This window comes from Protopterus annectens, chromosome 1.part2 (assembly GCF_019279795.1).
Source record: "Protopterus annectens isolate FY-2018-M chromosome 1.part2, PAN1.0, whole genome shotgun sequence".
Taxonomy (NCBI): domain Eukaryota; kingdom Metazoa; phylum Chordata; order Ceratodontiformes; family Protopteridae; genus Protopterus; species Protopterus annectens.
In genome coordinates, this window is record NC_056727.1 from 719,847,152 (window position 1) to 719,866,886 (window position 19,735).

A 19,735-nucleotide genomic window follows, 5' to 3' on the forward strand; every position below is an offset into this window, starting at 1 on the left:
CCTCAAGAGCCTTGAGAGAAGCAATGCTTATCAGGGGGCCCTAGAGAGATCACTCAGATTGTAGTGAGGGAAGATGTTGAATTGGATTTGGTAGAGTATAGGCTTGCATCTGGTCCTCCCTCTTTACATCGGATGGACACTCCTGCAAAGAACAAAGTAGAAAACCAAACATTCCTCACTTCCACCAGACCCTCAGAAAGGGTGGCAAAATTTTGCCCAGGGCTTGTTCAAGGCCTTCATGGCCTTGAAGCCTACCTCAGCCCCCCCCCCCCCCCCCGTCCTCTGTCTTGGTTCACCAATGAAGGAATTTACAGTTTTGGAGTATGTTTGATTTCCTTTGGTTACATTTATTCGTGTTTGGTGTACCTCTCCCGAAAAAAGGGTCAGCACACAAGCAACTTCAGAGGAAGATTCCTCCTCTGATGAGGACAATGATTCTTTATTCTGATTTATTCTTGATTCTCCTTGCTCTTCTCAAATCCATTCCCCCTTAGAGTATGTTTCCCCAGAGGAAGACTCCAGTAGGATGGGCTCCCCTTTGGAAGATATTTCTTTTGGCGAAACCATCTTTAATGTGACAGACAACTTTAAATGGGACATTTCACAAATGTTTGAGGTCCAGTAGAGATGCAACAACCTTCTCCATGCGGAGACCCCTAGTCCTTCAGCTATACCTTCTGTTATCCCTGCCTTTCCTGATGCCTTTTCCTCCATGTCCCTACACCCTGACCCCCAGGCTCTGGCCCCTAAGAAGCCAGTTATTACAAAGTGTCTCAGGATTGTAAATTCCTTTTTATAGCCTGTGTGGCTGACCCCTCTGTCCTCTATTGCTTCTGATAAGGCCTTGAGATCCTTTCTTTCCACTTCTCTTCTCCCGTCAGACAAGGACAGCAGGCAACTTGAGAGGCTAGGTAAGAAAATTTACACCTCAGCAACTTTAGCCTTCGAGGCTTTGACTTGCCAAACCCATTTAAGTACACCATGTAACTCGTGGCTCGATTGTCCAGGATAGTATCTGACATGCCAGATTCAGAATAAAACCTTGGCATCTTCCCTTATTGCTGCATTCTCTCAGGTGGCCCGACACACTGTCATATGCAGCTACATTGCAGTTGAGGCTATCTCCAGAATTGCAGCTTCATCCTCAGGATTAAGAAAGTTCCCTGGTTAAGTCTTCAACCCCTCCCTGAGGGTGTCAAGGCGAAGCTCGTGGATGCTTCCCTTGACAACTCCACCTTAGTTGGTAAACCATCTGCTGAACATTTCAAGTCCCTACAGGAAAAGAGCAAGGAGCTAACTGACCTCAGATATTCTGGTCTCTGCCATTCCTAAATTTCACAGAAAGTATCTTGGAAAATAGGTCTTCGTCTGCAGTCATTCCTGGACCCCCCCCCCCCCAACCCAAGGCCTCCAAGGAGATCAAGAAACAGCATCACTTAGTCTTCAGCTGCTTCTCATATGGCTAAGCAGCCCTTTCCTGATAGAACATGCTGTTCCTCCTGAGTCCTCAGGACTACCCTGCAATATCCCCCTCTCCCTACACCTATCCCTGTCTCTTCCCGGCTGGTCCTCGGCATCATCAAATGCACATACTTTATGGCTTTACACACTATGCCTCCCTTCAGGGGTATTCTTCAACCTCCAGCAAATCATATACCACTTTTTCCCCAGGTATTGAAAACTGTTGGAACAGGGTACAATACAACCTGTGCCCCCTCCCCCCAAAAAAGGAACAGGCTTTGATTCTCACATGTTTCTGGTTCCCAGAAAGGAGGGTCCATGAAGAGCCATCCTAGACCTCTTTTCTCAACGCCTTCCTAAAAGTACCTTCTTTCAAAATGCTAACTCTTCAGACTCTCTTCCCTCTGATCCTCTCACACGTTGTCTTGGTACCCGTAGACATCAAGGATGCCTACCTACATATTTCCAGTCATCTCAGGTATAGGAAATTTCTACATTTCTCTGTGTGATCTGGGCACTTTTAATTTTTTGCCTTGCCTTTGGTCTTTCTACAGCCTGAAGTGTCTTCAAAAAATGTTTAGCACCAGTAGGCCTTTTCTGCAGGCTCCAAGACATTTGGATTTTTCCTTAGCTGTATGATCTCCAGTTCCAGGCCAGCACCTTGGAGGAAATGAGGAGCAACCTCCACTTACCATGACCATCTTACAACTCCTAGGATTCACCATCAACTTCAATAAATCTACTCTCGGCCCATCACAAGGTCATATCTTTCTAGGGTGCAGATTTCAAACAGACAAAAATGGTAGTCTCTCTCCCACCCCAAAAGGCTCGGGAGCTCTGTCACACCTTCTCAGAAACCCTTCCCCTAAACTGTTTGTTAGCAAGACAATCTCTCAGAATCCTAGGACTAATTGCCTTCGTCATCCTTAATTCCCCTGGCAAGGTTCCATATGAGGAAATTCCAATGATTCCTGAAATCTGTGTGTACTCAACATGCCCACCCTCATGAATTTTCCTATCCCACTACTGTCTTGTCTCAAGTAGAAGCTCCACTGCTGGATACAGCAGCTGTCCATAAATCCAGGACCCCTGATTCATCCATTGCCTCCAATTCAAGAACTGTGCACAGGTGCTTCGGATATGGTTTGGGGGACAGCTCTGGGCCTACACACGATTCAAGGACAATGGACCCCCTGTCAGGGTAAGGACCACATAAATGTAAAGGAGATGAAGGCACTGATTCTAGCCTTTCAGTCCTTCCAGCCTCTCCTGAGGCCAGGACTGCTGCGAATCTACACAGACAATAGGACTGTTCTGTGGTATATAAGCAAGCAGGGGGTCCTACCTCCTATGCAGATTAGCCTTACAAGTTTGAGAACTAGCACGCCAACTTCAAATTTATCTACAGGCGGTCTGTATCCCTTCCAGTCAGAACTCTGTGGCAGACACACTGAGCAGAGCTACAACACAGGCCCACAAAATGGATGCTTCACAGGGATGCGTTACATAGTCCATCAGTGGGGTATTCTTCAAATAAACTTGTTTGCTTCCCCTCTGACGAAACAGCTTCCAACATTGTGTCGGAGAACCACATCCTCAGGCATGGACAGTAGATGTCCCATCAGTTTCATGGAATGGGAAGTTACTGTATGCATTCCTTCCCCTACCACTCATTCCAAAAGTCCTGCTGAAAATTCAACAGGACAGATGAAAAATCTTGCTGCAGTGACTCCCTATTAACCAAGACAGCAGTGATTCCCCTTTGTACTGCACCTAACCAAGGGCAATCATTACAAGTTACCTCACAGAGTGCATTTGCTCACACAGAACTAAGTGCTCCCTCATCCATCCACACCTGGAAACTCTTCAACTTTCCCTGTGGGTAGTAGAACCTTTTCTCTGACGATGTGCTTCAAGTCTTGCAGGAGACCAGGAAAGCCAATGCGAGGAAATGTTACCTTTCCAAATGGAAGAGATTTTTTATTTGGTATCTTGCTAGGAACGTGGACCCACTTACTGTGGATCTCCCTTTGGTTCTTTCATATCTGTGTGAATTGCTCAATACTTGATTTGCTTACTCTTCAATAAAAGCACATTTGTCAGCTATATCTGCATGTCTGCCCCCTGTCACCTCCTTTAGCTTCCAGATTTGAGGCCAAACAGTTCCTCAGAGGTGTCCTCCACATTAGACCTCCTAGGAGAAATGTGCCCCCCTGGGATCTTAACTTTGTGCCAGCAAAACTTACCCCCTAGCGCCATTTGAGCCAACCTCCTCTAGCTCCCTCAAACACTGCATCTGGAAAACTATTCTCCTGGTGGCCATAATCTCTGCCAGTAGGGTCTCTGAGCTACAGACCATGATAGCTTCTCCCCCTTTTTGGTCTTTCACAAAGACAGGATTTAAATTTGCACCAGCCCTTCTTTCATGCCAAAAGTAGTTAATGAGTTGTACTTAAACCAGACCATTCACTTGCCAACTTTTTTCCCCTCTCCCCAAAACAATAGTAAGAGGATCCTACACACACTTGATGTGCAGAGACAACTGTGGTTTTTACCTTCACAAAACTAAACCTTTTAGAAAATCAGACCAACTATTTGTCTTTTCACCCTAGGGCTCTTGGATTGCCTGCATCCAAACAGACCATCTCCATCCGGATCTCCAAAGCCATCTCATTCTGCTATGCCTACTATGGAAAATCCTCCCCTGCTCAACTAAGGCTCATTCTAGAAGAACAGTCTCCTCCTCAGAGGACTAGACACCACCTCCATTTTAGAAGCAGCAACTTGGACTTCTGTCTTCACTTTCACCAGATTCTACCTCCATATCTAGGGCAGGATTTGCCAGGGCTGTTTCATGTTTTCCTGAAAAATTCTTCTGCTACCTCACCTCCTTTTCTGCATGAGCTTTGATGTTCTCCCTCATATAAAGAATATTGCAACAGATGAATTGGAGGACATAGAATAGTTGTATAAGAACTTATTGATGTACTTCTCTTCTCTGTTGCAGTATTCTGCCCCACCCTCCTTCCCCACTTTCCTCTGCTCTTGGATGTACTGACGCTCTCCCTTAGACTGTCTCTTTGTCTGGGGCTTCATTTCTGAGGATGGTGCACACGTACTTCATTTTTATGGCCTACATCCGATAGCAGCTTATGTCAGACATACCTCGCACCTCACGGTAGTAAAAGACTTTATATAGTGGCCGAAGTCAGGTTGTCTTGGCAGGCAACTCCCTCATGTAAAGAATACTGCAATAGAGAAGAAAAGGAAATTTGTCATTCTGGTAAACTCTTTTATAACTATTCTTTCTAAATACTTAAATCTTGTCTGTGATATAACTAGGGCCTGTTGGAGTGACAGGTATGTATCCCAGAGACTACCCCATCTCTGAAACAGGCTCCCTATCCATGTGAAGCAGAGCTCCTCCCTAACCCGATTCAAGTGTAAATTGGACAGTTGGTTGGGGAACAGGAAATTCATCCCTGTTTTGGCATCTGTCTCAAATGGGGCACAGGCAACCTGTAAATGGTTGATCTCCCAGGCCACTGCTTATAAATGTTTCATCTCCCAAGCCCCTGCTTACACTTATCAAGGGTACCAGAACTTGTCAGAGATTTGGGATGCATGGCTAGGCTTAAGCCTAGTAAGCACCTATGAAGGTTTAGTTCTGCTTAGTTGCCATATCAGATTTAGTAATAGTAATAAAGGAGTATTCCCCTACAGTTTTTAGTGGTTCAGTTCCTGTATCTTTAGACAGATGAAGCATTAAAGCTTCATCTTACTCAAATATACAGAAGGTTTTTTTTTTTTTTTTTTTTTTTTTTTTTTTTTTTTTTTTAAATGAGGCAACTCCCTTATGTGCCCACATTAGCCTTTCTCCCATACCCTTCTACTTATGTTAAACTGCTTGATTGCACAGCTGACAAGAAAAGGGAGAAACTTGTATTAAATGAATCACTGCCAGTGCACAAGTAAGAAACCACCACAGCATTGATTTCCTGTGAAGAATGACTGGGGAGTTCAGCACTGCAGAATTTGAAGTCAACACATTAAAACCTCATTCACTTTACATTTGATCAGTAGTAGGGAATACGTCTGACTGCTCATACCTTACATTTTTGTCTGAATGACCCCTCTTTCCACCAGCTGCTGTTAGGACTGCTTGGGAATCTCTGAAGTGTGTGCCTTTATAAGTTCTGTTTACTCTCTGTTTGCTGCAATACTCTTTGGTGCCTTTAAGATGTAATTTCTCTTTTTCTGTCTTGTGTGAGGATAGGCTTTGGTTACCTTCACAACCTGGAAGTGAATGAAGTGGGGTAATCAAAGCTTAAATGAGCATTGCAGATTGTGCCCACTTGGTGTATGTGAGCAAAATGACCGAGGGAACTTTTCATACATTTTTGTAAGGTGTATGACATGAAATCATATATAAGCAGCAGGTGGATGAGATGTATGCTTTTTTGAGAACCAGAGCTGGGAGGGAAAGGGACCAGTCTGGGCACTTAATAAAATCTCCCAGCAATGAACTTTTTAGACTGACTTCCAGATACTGATATGCTGAGGGCACATGTGACATTTACTTCGTCAACAGTTTTTTATATTATTCACACGTATCCATTATAGCTATAGTTGAATGTTTACTTTTGTGCATTCTACATGTGTTTGTCCCATGCTTTCTCTGTTCTAGTTTGTTATTCACAAGTGTTCATTGTAGTTGAATGGTTTTGTGCTTTCTGCACCAGTGCCAGTACTCCTTGTGTTTTAGACTTTGCAGTTTCTGAAGAAATCTGGGACTTGTCTTGATGATGCCATTCCAAATGGCTACAACCGTTGCCTAGTGGCTGGTCTGCTGTCTCCAAGGCTTACTGATATTCAGCCCTCGTGTTTGACAGAGGTAAGTTGTGTGAGCAAATAAAATGATTGTGAGATGCAGGTGCATTTTTTCCTCAAGTGAGGTATTTCCATTTTGTATTGCTTACAATTTTGGATAGTTCTGCCATTCTTGCTTAGTATGGATAACTGGCTCTCTCAAAGAATGTGTTAAGTGATTTCTCTAGCAGTGCATGCCCAGCAAGACTTCCCCCAGCTGTGTGGGATGGTCCATCACTATACGTAGTTGTAGTGACTGCACAATTATGTAGGCAGTAGAAGGGAAGGGATTGTAGCGTACTTCGAATTAAGTTGGGAGACTGGTATTTCAGCTGATTCTTACTGTAGGTTTCTTTATTCTGAAGTGCTCCCTTTGAGTATTCCAAACTTCCCTCTCAGTTGATAAATGTAAAAAATTGTGTGTTGAGTTTTTGAATTTGGAAAATGTGTTAACATTGACTTGAGAGTGTTCTGATCTGATACTGGGAAGTTACTCTAAATGTTCTGTGGCTGGGATATCCTTTCTGAGCTCTCTGTTGGTACACTTCCAGTTGTGGAGTGCACCACCATGTGGTGCTCTGTAGAAGGAGAACGCCTGCCCTTGAATTTCCAAGTTCCCTTTTTTCTACCTGCATTGTTAACCTCGCCAGGATCAATGTCTTCATTCAGTTGCTAAAGCTGTTATGCCATAACTATTATTATGGCTGCTGTGCTGTTAGCAAAGACTTGAATTGTATTTATTGCTTAGGACTGGAGCCAAACTTGCATTATTGACTAGTGGTAGTGTCCCAATCCACCCACCTGAACATGCAAAGCTCCTGGTCTGCCTCAGAGTTCTGAATGATTGCATTTGAGAGTACTCAATATGAGGACCAGTGAGACGTTCTCTTACCCCGTGGCAGGCAGGCCTGTACCAGAGCACTGTCAATAAGCAAACAAAACAGAGCAGGCCATGGGACAGCAAAACCTAAAGCTTGTGGCAGCCTTCCACCTTGTCGGGTGCTGATGCAACTGAGAGAGATGCAACACCAGCATCCATCTTATGGGGTTCATTCCACAGTCAAATTGCTGAAGTATTCTTATGATGACCTGCTACCAAAAGGTGGTCCTTTGCCTCTTGTTGCTGGAGTAGTAGTGAGAATACTTAAAACACCTACCTGTATTCTCCTCATTTTACAGCAGGATTTGGAGGTGCAAGATGAGAAGGGCTAATCAGTGCTTCTGGGTTAGACTGTCTTTGACTGACATCTGATAAGATGTGGCCGTGTGGGTGCAGGAGTATGTTAGTAAGAAATGTGGACTGATGCCAATTTCATACCTGGTACACACCTCTCCTGTATGACTCCTATATAGCAAGTACATTCCCATGTAACTGTGCCTGACATTGGATATTGCAGTCGTACGGCTTATCTTTCACTTGCTTATATGTGTACTGACACCCCAATGTGTAGCTGGAAAAGTCTGTTAGGCTCTCTCCAATGTCCTTCAAGAATGCAACTGCAGTCGTAACCTATGGGTTGTCCTGCCTCAGGCAGCCCTCGGTCGGCCGGATTCCAAAGTCTGGGTCCGACGTCGGCTGATGTCGCATTTCTCTCCGACGTCAGAGCGGCTGGAATACATAAGCATCAGCCGACGCCATTTTCTTCAGTCTTTCTTGCCGCGCGGTGCCCGAAGCAGAAGCAGTTCGCAAGTGCCGGTCGGTCAGCTCCTGTATTCTTGGATTCCGAAGTCATCAAAAAAGCTAAGTACCCCGTTGGGGACCTTTTCTTGCCTCAGCCGATGTCAGAAATTACTGAAAAAGTTAATTGTCTTTCTTGTGGTAAACAAATACCTCGTAAGGATTTCCACTCTTACTGTCTTCCTTGCCTTGGCCCAGACCATGACGTCTCGGCCTATGTAGCCTGTGCTCGCTTCAATAAGCGCACTCTCAGGCGCCGGGCGGAGTTCGCTGAAGATTTTTTCGGCGAAAAATGTGCTTATACAATGCCGTCGGAACTTCCGACATCGCAAACTCCCAAGAAACGAAAAGACCGGGACCGACATCCTCGGCCCACGTCTACCACCGACTCCACGCCAAAACCTACCGCGAGTGCTCCGGTTCCCCCTGAGACGGTTATTCCACCGCTCCGAACCGAAGACACCGCATTACTGACGACTCCGATTCCGGATACCACTCTGACGCCAGTTATAGATTTTCCTCCGGATACCGAAACCGAGGAAATGCCCGAGACCATTGCTGTAGATAAGGTCACTCCTGCACGTGGAGCTGCCAGGCCTCCTATGGCCATGTCTATTAAGGCCTACACTCGGGCTAAGGCAGCCAGCAAGACCAACCATCTTATGGCTAAAGCCTTACCTCAGCCTACTCCAGAGACACAAATCATGACTATGGCCGCTGACTTAATTTCTATGATTAGAGGTTCACAGGCCCATCCTGAGAGAGGATCCCAGCCTCCTTCTGATAAAAGGCCCAGGGTTGAACCCTCTGACCCTATCCCTTCAGATGAAGATTCTGAGGACTCTGTCGACTCTGTCCACTCCGATGGCCAGGAAGAGCTCTTCCAGACCTATGAGGACTCGGATGCAGAGGATTCCATCCCCTCGGCCTCCCCTCCTGAGGATATTTCTTTTGGGGAAGTTCTGCATACCATGAGAGAACATTTCAAGTGGCAAGGCCAGGAATATTCTGATTCCAGAAAGCGCCTTCGAACTTTCCTTAAAAAGCCCCAGCACAGGCCCTTAGCTATTCCTCCTGTGCTTAATGTTTTGGATGATTTATATTCTGACCCCAGTGTTACCCCTGATTCTCTTCCTCCTGCTCCAGCCAAGCCAGACAGGTATTACAGGGTCCCAGAAACACATTCCCATTTATTCAGGGCCCATACTGCTGATTTGGAAACTATTTCTCAGGGACCTAAAGGTGTTTCAGCTTCCACCTCTAAAAATCCTTTGCCCTCCAACAGGGAAGCTAGGTCATTGGAGAGATGGGGGAAAAAGGTCTACACCTCCACTACTTTATCTATGAGAGCTTTGAATTGCCTTTTTCATATGTTACAATATCAGGATTTCCTGTTAGAAGATTTACAGAAAACATTGGCCTCTCCTGATCCTTTAGACAGGAAGTCTTTGCAGGAAGCTGTACATAACTCTCAGCAAGTAAGCAATCACTTCCTGCAGTGTGGATATGATGCACTGGAAGCTTCATGTAGGGCAGCTATGACAGGGGCAGTCATTCGTAGACATGCATGGTTAAAAGATCAACCTCTACCAGATCATGTTAAGGCAAAACTTCTGGATGCACCCTTGGAAAAGAACAAGCTTTTTGGTGCTAAAGCTAAGGATGTGTTAAAGTCCATTGAGGAAAAAGCAGAATCAGTTCAGACGGTGAAAGATTTCCTCCAGGTTCAGCCCCCCAGATTCAGTAGGAATTGGCCTTCAAAAAACTGGTCCTTTCCTAATCCTGAAAAATTTCAAAGGGGTAAAAACAGACGTGGCTGAGGAAGAGGACAATACAGAGGTCCTTACAGGGGACGACAATGGCAGCCAGCAAACCAAAGAAGTGACACAGGGGTTTCACCTGCCCCACAGCCACAATCTCAATGACTTTCCTCTACTTCTGCCTACCAAGGAACAAATAGAAGCTCCCTTAGGCGGAAAATTATCTCTGTTTGCAGACTATTGGCACAGATTGACAAAGGACAAATGGATTTTGGACATTATAGACCGAGGTTACAGGTTACATTTTCATACCTTACCAAGAAAACAAGGCATGCCAAACCTACCACAAAACCAGAGGGCAAAGGCTATCAAGCAAATCTTTCTGCTGGCTCGGATAAAAGCAATAGAAAGAGTTCTACAACAAGAACAAGGCCAGGGGTTTTACTCAAGACTGTTCCTTGTTCCAAGAAAAGAATCTCAATGGAGACCAATACTGGATTTGTCCGCATTAAACACCTTTCTCATAGTACCAAAGTTCAAAATGCTGACTCTACAGCAACTCCTTCCCATGCTGGGCAAGGGGTCTTGGCTGATTACTCTGGACCTCAAGGAGGCATACCTGCATGTCCCTATCAGACACAGTTGCAGAAGATACCTCAGATTTCTTGCAGGGCCAGAGCATTATCAATTCTCAGCATTGCCATTTGGCTTATCTACTGCGTCCAGAGTATTCACAAAATGCCTGGCTTCAGTAATTGCTCATTGCAGGCTCCAGGGGATCCAAATTTACCCATACCTGGACGACTGCCTCATACAAGCGGACGACAAATTGATGTTAACAAAAACCTTGGACTATGTCATACGATTACTTCAGGCTCTGGGATACACAGTCAACTTCCAAAAGTCAAGACTTCAACCATCCCAGCAAATAATCTTCTTAGGAGCCAAATTAGACACAGCCTCTCAAATGGCTTACCTGACAGAAGACAAGCAAGAGAAGTTAACTCATTATTTCAAAGGTTTGGCAAAACTCACCCAGATGACTGCAAGGAGATTCCTACAGGCCCTGGGTTTCATGGCATCCTGCATTCTCCTGGTTCCATTAGCAAGACTACACATGAGAAAGCTTCAATGGTACCTAAAAAGCCTATGGTCTCAGCACAGCAACAACTTAGAGACAACCATACCGCTCATTCCATGCCTACAAAAGGAATTCCTATGGTGGGCCTCGGTAAGCCAGGCAAACACAGGTATGTCATTCAAAAAACCACAGATAACACAGACAATGACCACAGACGCCTCAGACCTTGGATGGGGGGCGCACATGGAAGGCAGGTGTATACAAGGACAATGGTCTCCAAAGGAAACACATCTGCATATAAACCAAAAGGAAATGCTGGCAGTAATGCATGCCATCGAGGCCTTTCGACAACAACTTCAGCAAGGCCATTTACTGATACGGACAGACAACACCACTGTGATGTGGTATATAAACAAGCAAGGGGGCACCCATTCTTACCCCCTTTGCAGACTGACAATGAATCTTTGAGAAAAATCACTGAGTCTAAACATACAGTTACAATCCCAGTTTGTTCCAGGCAAAGACAATGTGCTGGCGGACAGCCTAAGCAGGAATTTCACAGATCCACACGAGTGGAGGTTACATCCGAAGATCTTCACACAACTCACTTCAACATGGGGCAGGCCAGAAGTAGACCTATTTGCCTCTCACCTCAACCATCATCTACAAAAATTCTGCTCAAGGACAATACCCATCCACAAACTTGGAAAATAGATGCTCTCTCATTCAACTGGAACTTCCTAAAAATCTATGCATTCCCACCTCTGCCACTGATGACCTCAGTATTACTAAAGATCAAAGCAGAGAGACCCAAGGGGATCCTAATTGCTCCGGACTGGCCAAGACAACACTGGTATCCACTACTACGGAGCATATGTCACACCAAGAAGTGGGCCCTTCCCCAATGGCCCCTACTTTTGACTCAACACAACTTCAAAACAGTGCATCCAAACCTTCAGACACTGCAGCTAACAGCCTGGGAGATCCCATGAATAACCTCAACCTATCTCTCTCCAAGGAAGTTCAGCGGATATTGACAGAGGCTCGAAGACCATCCACCAGAAAGGTTTACTTAGCAAAATGGAAGAGATTCAGCATTTGAAATACCAGCAAGGGACATGATGCATCATTATTGAACATCCCACTCATCCTGGAATATTTGGCAGATATGCTAAAGAATGGACTCTCATATTCTTCCATAAAGTTACATGCTTCAGCTATTTCAGCTAGATATAACACTGATCCGCCTGTCTTTTCACATCCTTTGCTAAGGCAATTCCTCAGGGGAATCAAGAACATTAAGCCACCAAGAAGGGCTCCAGTGCCAGCCTGGGACCTCAACTTTGTCCTAGAAAAACTGACTCTACCTCCATTTGAGCCAGCAGCTTCAGTCGACTTGCAATTTCTCTCATGGAAGACAGCGTTCCTGTTGGCAATTACCTCCGCAAGAAGGGATTCGGAACTACAGGCCCTAATGGCAATACCACCGTTCATAATCTTCCACAGAGACAGGGTCTCATTAAGGACCAACCCTACTTTTATGCCAAAGGTGGTATCTAGGGTTTCTTTAAATCAAGCTATTCATCTGCCTGGTTTCTTCCCCAATCCTGAGAATAAGGGGGAAAGACTGTTACATACCTTGGACATTCACAGACAACTTCGATGCTACCTGGACAGAACCAAGACCAGTAGGAAGTCTGAACAACTTTTTGTAGCTTATGCCCCTGCAGTCCAAGGAAAAGCAATTTCAAAACAGACTATTTCAAAATGGATTGGACATTGCATCAGATTCTGTTATTCCTTTCATGGAAAGACTGTTCCAGCTAATGTCAGACCACATTCCACCAGAGCTACAGCCACCTCTACAGCATTCTTAAGAGGGGTGCCTACTAAGGACATTCTAGAAGCTGCTACATGGAGCTCCGTGCATACATTCTCCAAACACTACAATCTTCCTCTATACTCCAGATCCAGAGCAGGCTTTGCTTTGGCAGTCCTGCAGGGTTTGATTGCCACACCATCTTTTTCCTAGAGCATTCCTCCTCCCCCAGCTAAGCTATGGTATTCTACCCATATGTTATGACTGCAGTTGCATTCTTGAAGGACATAGTACAGTTTTGTACCTACCATAAATGTAGATGTCCGATAGATATGCAACTGCAGTCGGATTTTCCCTCCATACCCCTCTATGCCTAGGGTCCACTCCTATCCCTGTTTCTCTTAGCTGGGGATATCTGTTATGGTGTATCTGTTTATTGCTCATTTATTTGTCTGGAATCCTGTTTTTGTCTTCCAATTTGATTACAGCCTTCCTTGGAGGGCACCTGGCATCTGGGGCAAGAAACACTGAAGAAAATGGCGTCGGCTGATGCTTATGTACTCCAGCCGCTCTGACGTCGGAGAGAAATGCGACATCAGCCGACGTCGGACCCAGACTTTGGAATCCGGCCGACCGAGGGCTGCCTGAGTCAGGACAACCCATATGTTATGACTGCAGTTGCATATCTATCGGACATCTACATTTATGGTAGGTACAAAACTGTACTTTTTGTAGACTCTGGATGACCCAGAGGCCTGTATGTCTGAGATGGGTAAATGCAGTGAGTCCCCCCAAAGTTCCGTATTGGATGATTCTGCCCTTCAGCCTTTCAGTGAGACTGACCACTGGTTAGTTTCCTTCCTCGTCCTAGTGTTTGGGGAAGAAAGAGCCTTATGTCTTACCCTACTTTTTATTTTTTAAAAGTATTTACTTGTTAGTTTCAGTCATTTCACTTAAAGTAGAAATAAGCAATAGTGCAAAGTGGCAAATCAGGTAAATGTATAGTAATTAAATGTAAAAGTGATTAAGTGTTAATGGTAGGGTCCAAATAGAATAATGGTGAAATGTTGCATGCCTCCTGAGTGAATGCTTGGAATCATTCGCTTGTTTCAGGTGAGTTAGCTGGTTCTGTAGGATGCCAGTAACTTAAGCAAAGGGTATTCTGCCAGATGTCACCAGTCTGGTCTCTGGAACTGCCAGCAATCCCCTCTGATGTCCTGAGTTGCATATATGCAGTAGAGTCTCTGCAATCCTTAGCTGTACAGGACCCTAGTCATAAAGTGTGTGGAGATAAGTATCAAGATTTTAAAAGCACTTCTGGTTGTGAGAGCCATTGCAAATCACAGAAGACCAGAGTAATGTGACTGGAATGAATTGTACTGATGAGTGATCTCTTAGTAGAATTTTGCACCTATTGTGTTTTGCCAGATGACTATCTGTAATCTTCATGTAAAGAACATTAGACCAGTTCAGATGTGAAATAACTAGATCTTATGTAGAGGCCCTCATTAAGAATACCATATTTTTGCAGTTCCCTTTGCCTTTTACAAGAGTTGAAGCATAAAGGCATCCTGGTTAGTGAAGTAGTACCTTGATGTGGCATCCTTGAGCCAGCTCCATCATCTGCTTACACCAGTTGACATTTCAGTGATTGTAGCATCTTACTGTCTGACAGAGTAAGGAGCTCTGGATATTTTGGGCCAGAGGGTGCTCTCACTTGACAAATTGAGGTTTATTTTCCTCATGTGTCCATTGTGTGTTCAGGTTTTCATTCTGTTTTAGTTAATGATATATAGGAAAAGCTTTCAGGCCTCCTTAAATTTAGACCCAAAATGATGTTCAGGACCCACTGTCTGGCATGTACAGTTGGCTTTCTGTAATTATGATTGTACTTGAACCTGTTATGTAAGATCTTACCAGATTTGTAGAGGTCCTACTACTTACTGTTGCAGTATTGTGTCCCCCCACCTCCTTGTTAGTTTTTATTTTTGTTCTGAATTACAGGCCTTTCTTAAATCCCTTTCTTGGATGTATGTTGTTGTGTTCCTCTGGTTTTTCAGGGGCACTTCATTTCTGAGGATTAGGTGTTTCTATGTCGCATGTATACCTTACTTCTTGCATCTAGGACATATGTCTGATGTATGGTACCTGGGAGGTGTAAATGCTTTGGTATGCTGTTTGGGACATTTGGCAGTCCTCTTCTGGATATCCCAAAAGTAAAGAATACTGCAAGAGTGAGAAGTAGGGCATCTACTGTATTGATAAGACTTTCACATCTTTACTTTCATACAATGAAATGGACTGCACAGGGTTATCCTAGGATATTCATCATTTTTCTGTTTTGCATTAATAACATGTAGAAATTCCTACCATGGATAGCCCTTTGGTTTGCCCAAACACCAGAGATTTCTCCCTTAACCTAGACCTGGCAGGCTGTCCTCCTCTGACGTCCATGAATAGAGTCATTAGCACCATTTCTTCAGTTCTTTTTAAAGCTGAGTGCCCCTTTGAGGAACTTTGTATTTTTCTATGGTTATTTTACATTTAGTTAGATGTCTATGAAGACTAATATATGCGCATTTATTTTTAATTATATTTGTTAACTGGGGTAGTGCACTGATCTATATTTACCAATTTCAGGCTCAGTATGAGAGAAATACAAAGCATTTCCTGAAAAAAAATACAGAAATGTAAGCAGTAACAAAATAATTCAGACTAAATACATAGATTAAGATGGTAAGTGTACAGTGTCGAAAGCAGATCTCACTGGGACTTCCACTTTTTGCCTGGGCCTGGAACATGACATGCCAAACTGTCTCCAGTCTACATATTTCAATTCTAAGACTATAAAATGAAGGGCAGAGTCCTAAAAATTTTGGACAAGGAAAAGGAGCTTTAGTGGCCTTTGTACACTATGGCATCTGCCGCTTTTGTCCCTGATCTCCCTTGCAAGAACCATCTGAAGGTCATTAAGGAGCTTTAGGATGATTCAATATCAAATACACTGCCTAGGCTTGAGATTATCAAAGGAGGTGATGTGCATCATCTGTGAGTGCATGACCTAGGCTTCTGGCAAGATACCTTGAGAGGCAGCCATTTAATCGGCTGCATGCATGTCTGTTTGAGTAGATTTAGCTACGCTGTTAGTTGGATCTGGAGATGCTAGGCAGGTGCTGGCATCTGACTTGTGCTTGAGACTATTGGGGGGGGGATTGGAATTCCCTGGAACAGTGGGGAGGAAATTTGAGTAGACCGGATGCAGGCTGTGGCTGCTGTGCCTCTACTGATGTCATACTCAAGATCAGGCCTAAGGCCAAACACAAGAATGCTTCTGTAGGCTTGCCCCCAGCCTAGGCCTGTCGGGCCAAAGACATCCTCATGGGTCTGTCTACCAGATCTTGTTAGGCCATCTGCCGATCTGGATGTTGCCTTTAATTCTCATGAATCTGATGAGTTGGTATATGTAGACAAGCTTTCAACTGGGTCATATGCCAGATCTGAGTCTGATAATACTCTCTTCTCAGCTTCACCGCATGAGGATTTATCCTTTTGAGAGAGACTGCAAGATGACTGTGAAGATATGTGAAGGCTGCCAGCCTAGCTAGATAGATTTTTGTTGATAATTCTCTCATTTGTAAATATTAATATAAGCCACAGGCTTGTTCTCTTAAATGGAAGAAAATGGTGTTAAATGTTGAAAGTCAAAAATGTAACAGTGCACTCTGCTGGGAGAAAGCTGATAAGTTAAGCCTTTTATAAATGTTTGATGTCATTCAGAGCCGTGATGTCTAAACCAGCAGATTCTTTCTGTTGTTTTGAGACCAGAGTTGATTGCTAGATTTTTCATATATAATGTTTTTAATTACTGTGGTTTCTTGACAAGGTACAAGATCAAAGCAATGTAAATGTAGAGTTTCTGTTAGCCTGGGAAACCAGAGAAATTGTTAAGAATGATGTAATCTAAAATGAGTCAGTAGGATGTGTTATCAGTTTAAGGACAGAGAGACTCGAAGCATTTTGCATTTGTCTTCAGAGCATCCAACTCACCAGCACTCTGCCTGTGTCGTATGTAAGTAGGATCTTAGACTTTAGTGCCTCTCTTAGATATAGCTAGGAAATAGGAAGATTAGACTAGTTGTTTTTCTGTTTTGATGTCAGAACTTTTCTACTGCATTATTTTAAGCATTTTCCTGTGATCTCTGAACTCTTGACTAGCGCTATGTAGTAAGAAGTATTGTCTTATTTATTATTAAATATTTTTAAACCTTTCAACTATGGCTGTTTAATGTAGTGATAATTTAAGCTCTAGAGTACATTGCATGTATATAGTGATACTGTCCAAGCCACTTCAAATAAGCCTTGCTGTCCGTCACACTTACCAGTTGGATAATAATGTTGCACAGTAATAATTGGGACACCCTTTGATAAGGGTGTTATTAGTAGCTGATATTAGTGGTTGTTGGCAGTGATTACTACCTTGTAGCCTGGCAGGAAGGGGCATAGCTGGAGAACCTGAGACAGCCTTCCCCAGGAGTGTCTGTGTGTTTGTATATAACTCGTATCTTAGTGTGTATGTCAGCTACTTGGACAGGGACACGAAGCACTGGTTGTACAGAGAGGGTGCTGGGGGTTAGCTTGACCACTAGGCTGAGATCTGGACCCTATAGCTGTGCCAGTGGAGAGTCTTACTGGGGGTCTGGAGAGAAAGGGAGAAAACAGCCCCAGACTGATTGTGATCTCTGTGTGCTCTTAAGGGAAATTGTAATTTACTGTAGTTGTATTTATTATTCTTCCCAATGTGGATGACCCTCACTGGTGTTAGTGGTGAGGATGGAGACTCATTGATTGCTGGGCCAGTGCACGGGCGGCACAGAGTATTTCATTTGGGAAACTTATAACTAAACTCAATTGAAAAGGGTCAGATTTTTTGTTTTTCTGAGCATAAATGGTTGAATATTTCTCCAGTTTTAGAGGTAGTGGATGATGATCAAAGCCCCAGCAACCTTGAAATGACTTACTGCCTTGTCATAATGTTCTATATGTTGCTGTCCACATTCTTTTTCAATGGTGGGTTATGGATTCGATCCTCTGATCTGGCTCTGCTGCATTTTCCAGACTTCAGACCCTAATCTCGAGCTCCTCCCCTTTCCCATAATGCAGCACACTACCTCTAATTCCCCAGATGTCAGTTGCTGCCAGGAGTGGTAAGATAGAAGATTCTGCGATCTTGAGCTGCAAGTACTTCAGTTTTTCTATATTTTTTCTTTTAGCGCTGGTTATTTGTTAGTCCCTTTCTCCCTCTGGTTGTTTGACGTAGTTTGTAGATTGTCATTGATTTTTCCTTATGACTTATCTCTTGTTTTTCCTTATTTGTGATTTGGGATGTTAGCCACGTTAGTCCACTTCCATCCATTGGTCTCCATGTAGCCTGTCAACACTGTTCGGATTGCTTTCGTTCCAGGCACCTTTTCTTTCTGCAGCTGTTCTCTATATGCAGGGAATGGGAGGTAGAATTACAGATGTACTGTTATCTGCTTTTCACTTTTCTTGTACTCCATGCTTGCTGGGTTTCCTCTGAGAATACACAGTTGTGCAGCCGTTGCCTTCCTGTGACCCAGACAGCTCACAGATGTGGGCAGCTTGTCTTTATGCTTCTTAGGGCTCCCTCTGTCTACCTTCCACTCATTCTCTGGTTGAGTTATGAGATGACTTTCTCTGCTTCCTGCTGAAGCAGTTGGTTAACTGCAGCTTGTAAAGATGCCGCTCACCATGACTGCCTTTGCGTTGCTGGTATAACGTTCATGCCTTCTTTAAAACTACAGCCCCCATGCCCTAGAAGCCTACCAGCCCTAAAAATTGTGTTACCTGGCCAGACGGAAGACTAGCCTTCCCCTTTTTCTTTATACTACGTAGAGCTTCATTCAGGGTTTACTGTGCTTACACAGGATGCAAGTTTCTGGGTATTGCAGTTTTACTTAATCTCATCTTTGCCTTTTTCAAGACTCTTACTGTACTGGCTGCATTCTTCGGTATTTTGAAACCCCACAAAACATTTCCAGCATGAGTGCACTTGACTTTTCACTTCACAGAATCTCCATACCTTTCAGACTCTTAGAGCGGGTAACTTGGGCAAGCCATAAATAGAACAAGTTTGCTTTAGCATGAATTTCCTCAAAGTATGCAACTAGAGGGTCTACCATTTTTTTTTACATAAGTTTTTAACCATATCTCCCAAATTTTCCAGTAAATCACAGTTTTTATGTTAATAATCCAAGAATGTGAGGCAAAATTTGGATGTTCTGAGAGTATATGCACAATTGGGAAATTTGCCTACGTCCCATATGGTTCCTTTAGAAAAAAAAAGTGTGCATCTGTGTGTGTGTGTGTGTATGTGTACATATATATATATATATATATATATATATATATATATATATGTATATATAAATATATGTATGTATATATGTATGTATATATATACACATACATATATACCTACATACATATCTATAGCTATACTTCAGCCTCTACTAATGTATCACTACCACACACAGCCACTAACATAAATGTTACTTCAACTAACACTGATTTTGAAGCTGTTTTACATCAAGTGGATACAGCAATTTTCAAATTTAACTGACAGATACTTTCCTGACAAACATAAAAAAGTATTAAAAAAGGGATTTAATTTCATTCCAGCGCAAAGGGCGCATGTAACTGATCTTATGCTTGACCTTAAGTTGTTTGCTAGAAAATTAAACCTCTGTTTCTTGCATGCTAATTGTCATTGTGAAAGAAACAAAAATAGGGATATTTCAGATACTACTGATGAAAATTATTCAGATCAATTCGCAGATTCTGATTTATCTGATGCTTCTAACGACTACATTCCTAGACATGTCACTACTCCACAGATTGAGTACATACAACCCAACTCTTAATAAATCTATGCAGACTTTTTTAAAAGTATGTGAAAGGGATCTTGGAAATTATGTGCATCAAACAGCACTAACAAATGGTTTATCTTAGTTAGAGAAACAAGCGCTATTACAGTTAAATGATAAAAT

General features: G+C 43.4%; 1 protein-coding gene across 1 annotated transcript in view; it reads left to right on the forward strand.

Moving 5' to 3' along the window:
• The window catches only part of AHCTF1 (AT-hook containing transcription factor 1), a 2,707,103-nt gene that overhangs the window by 1,060,918 nt on the left and 1,626,450 nt on the right, over positions 1–19,735 (forward strand). The window contains exon 13 of the mRNA XM_044058692.1: positions 6,227–6,355. Within this exon, the coding sequence (XP_043914627.1) occupies positions 6,227–6,355 (129 nt within the window). The remainder of the gene's footprint in view (positions 1–6,226; positions 6,356–19,735) is intronic.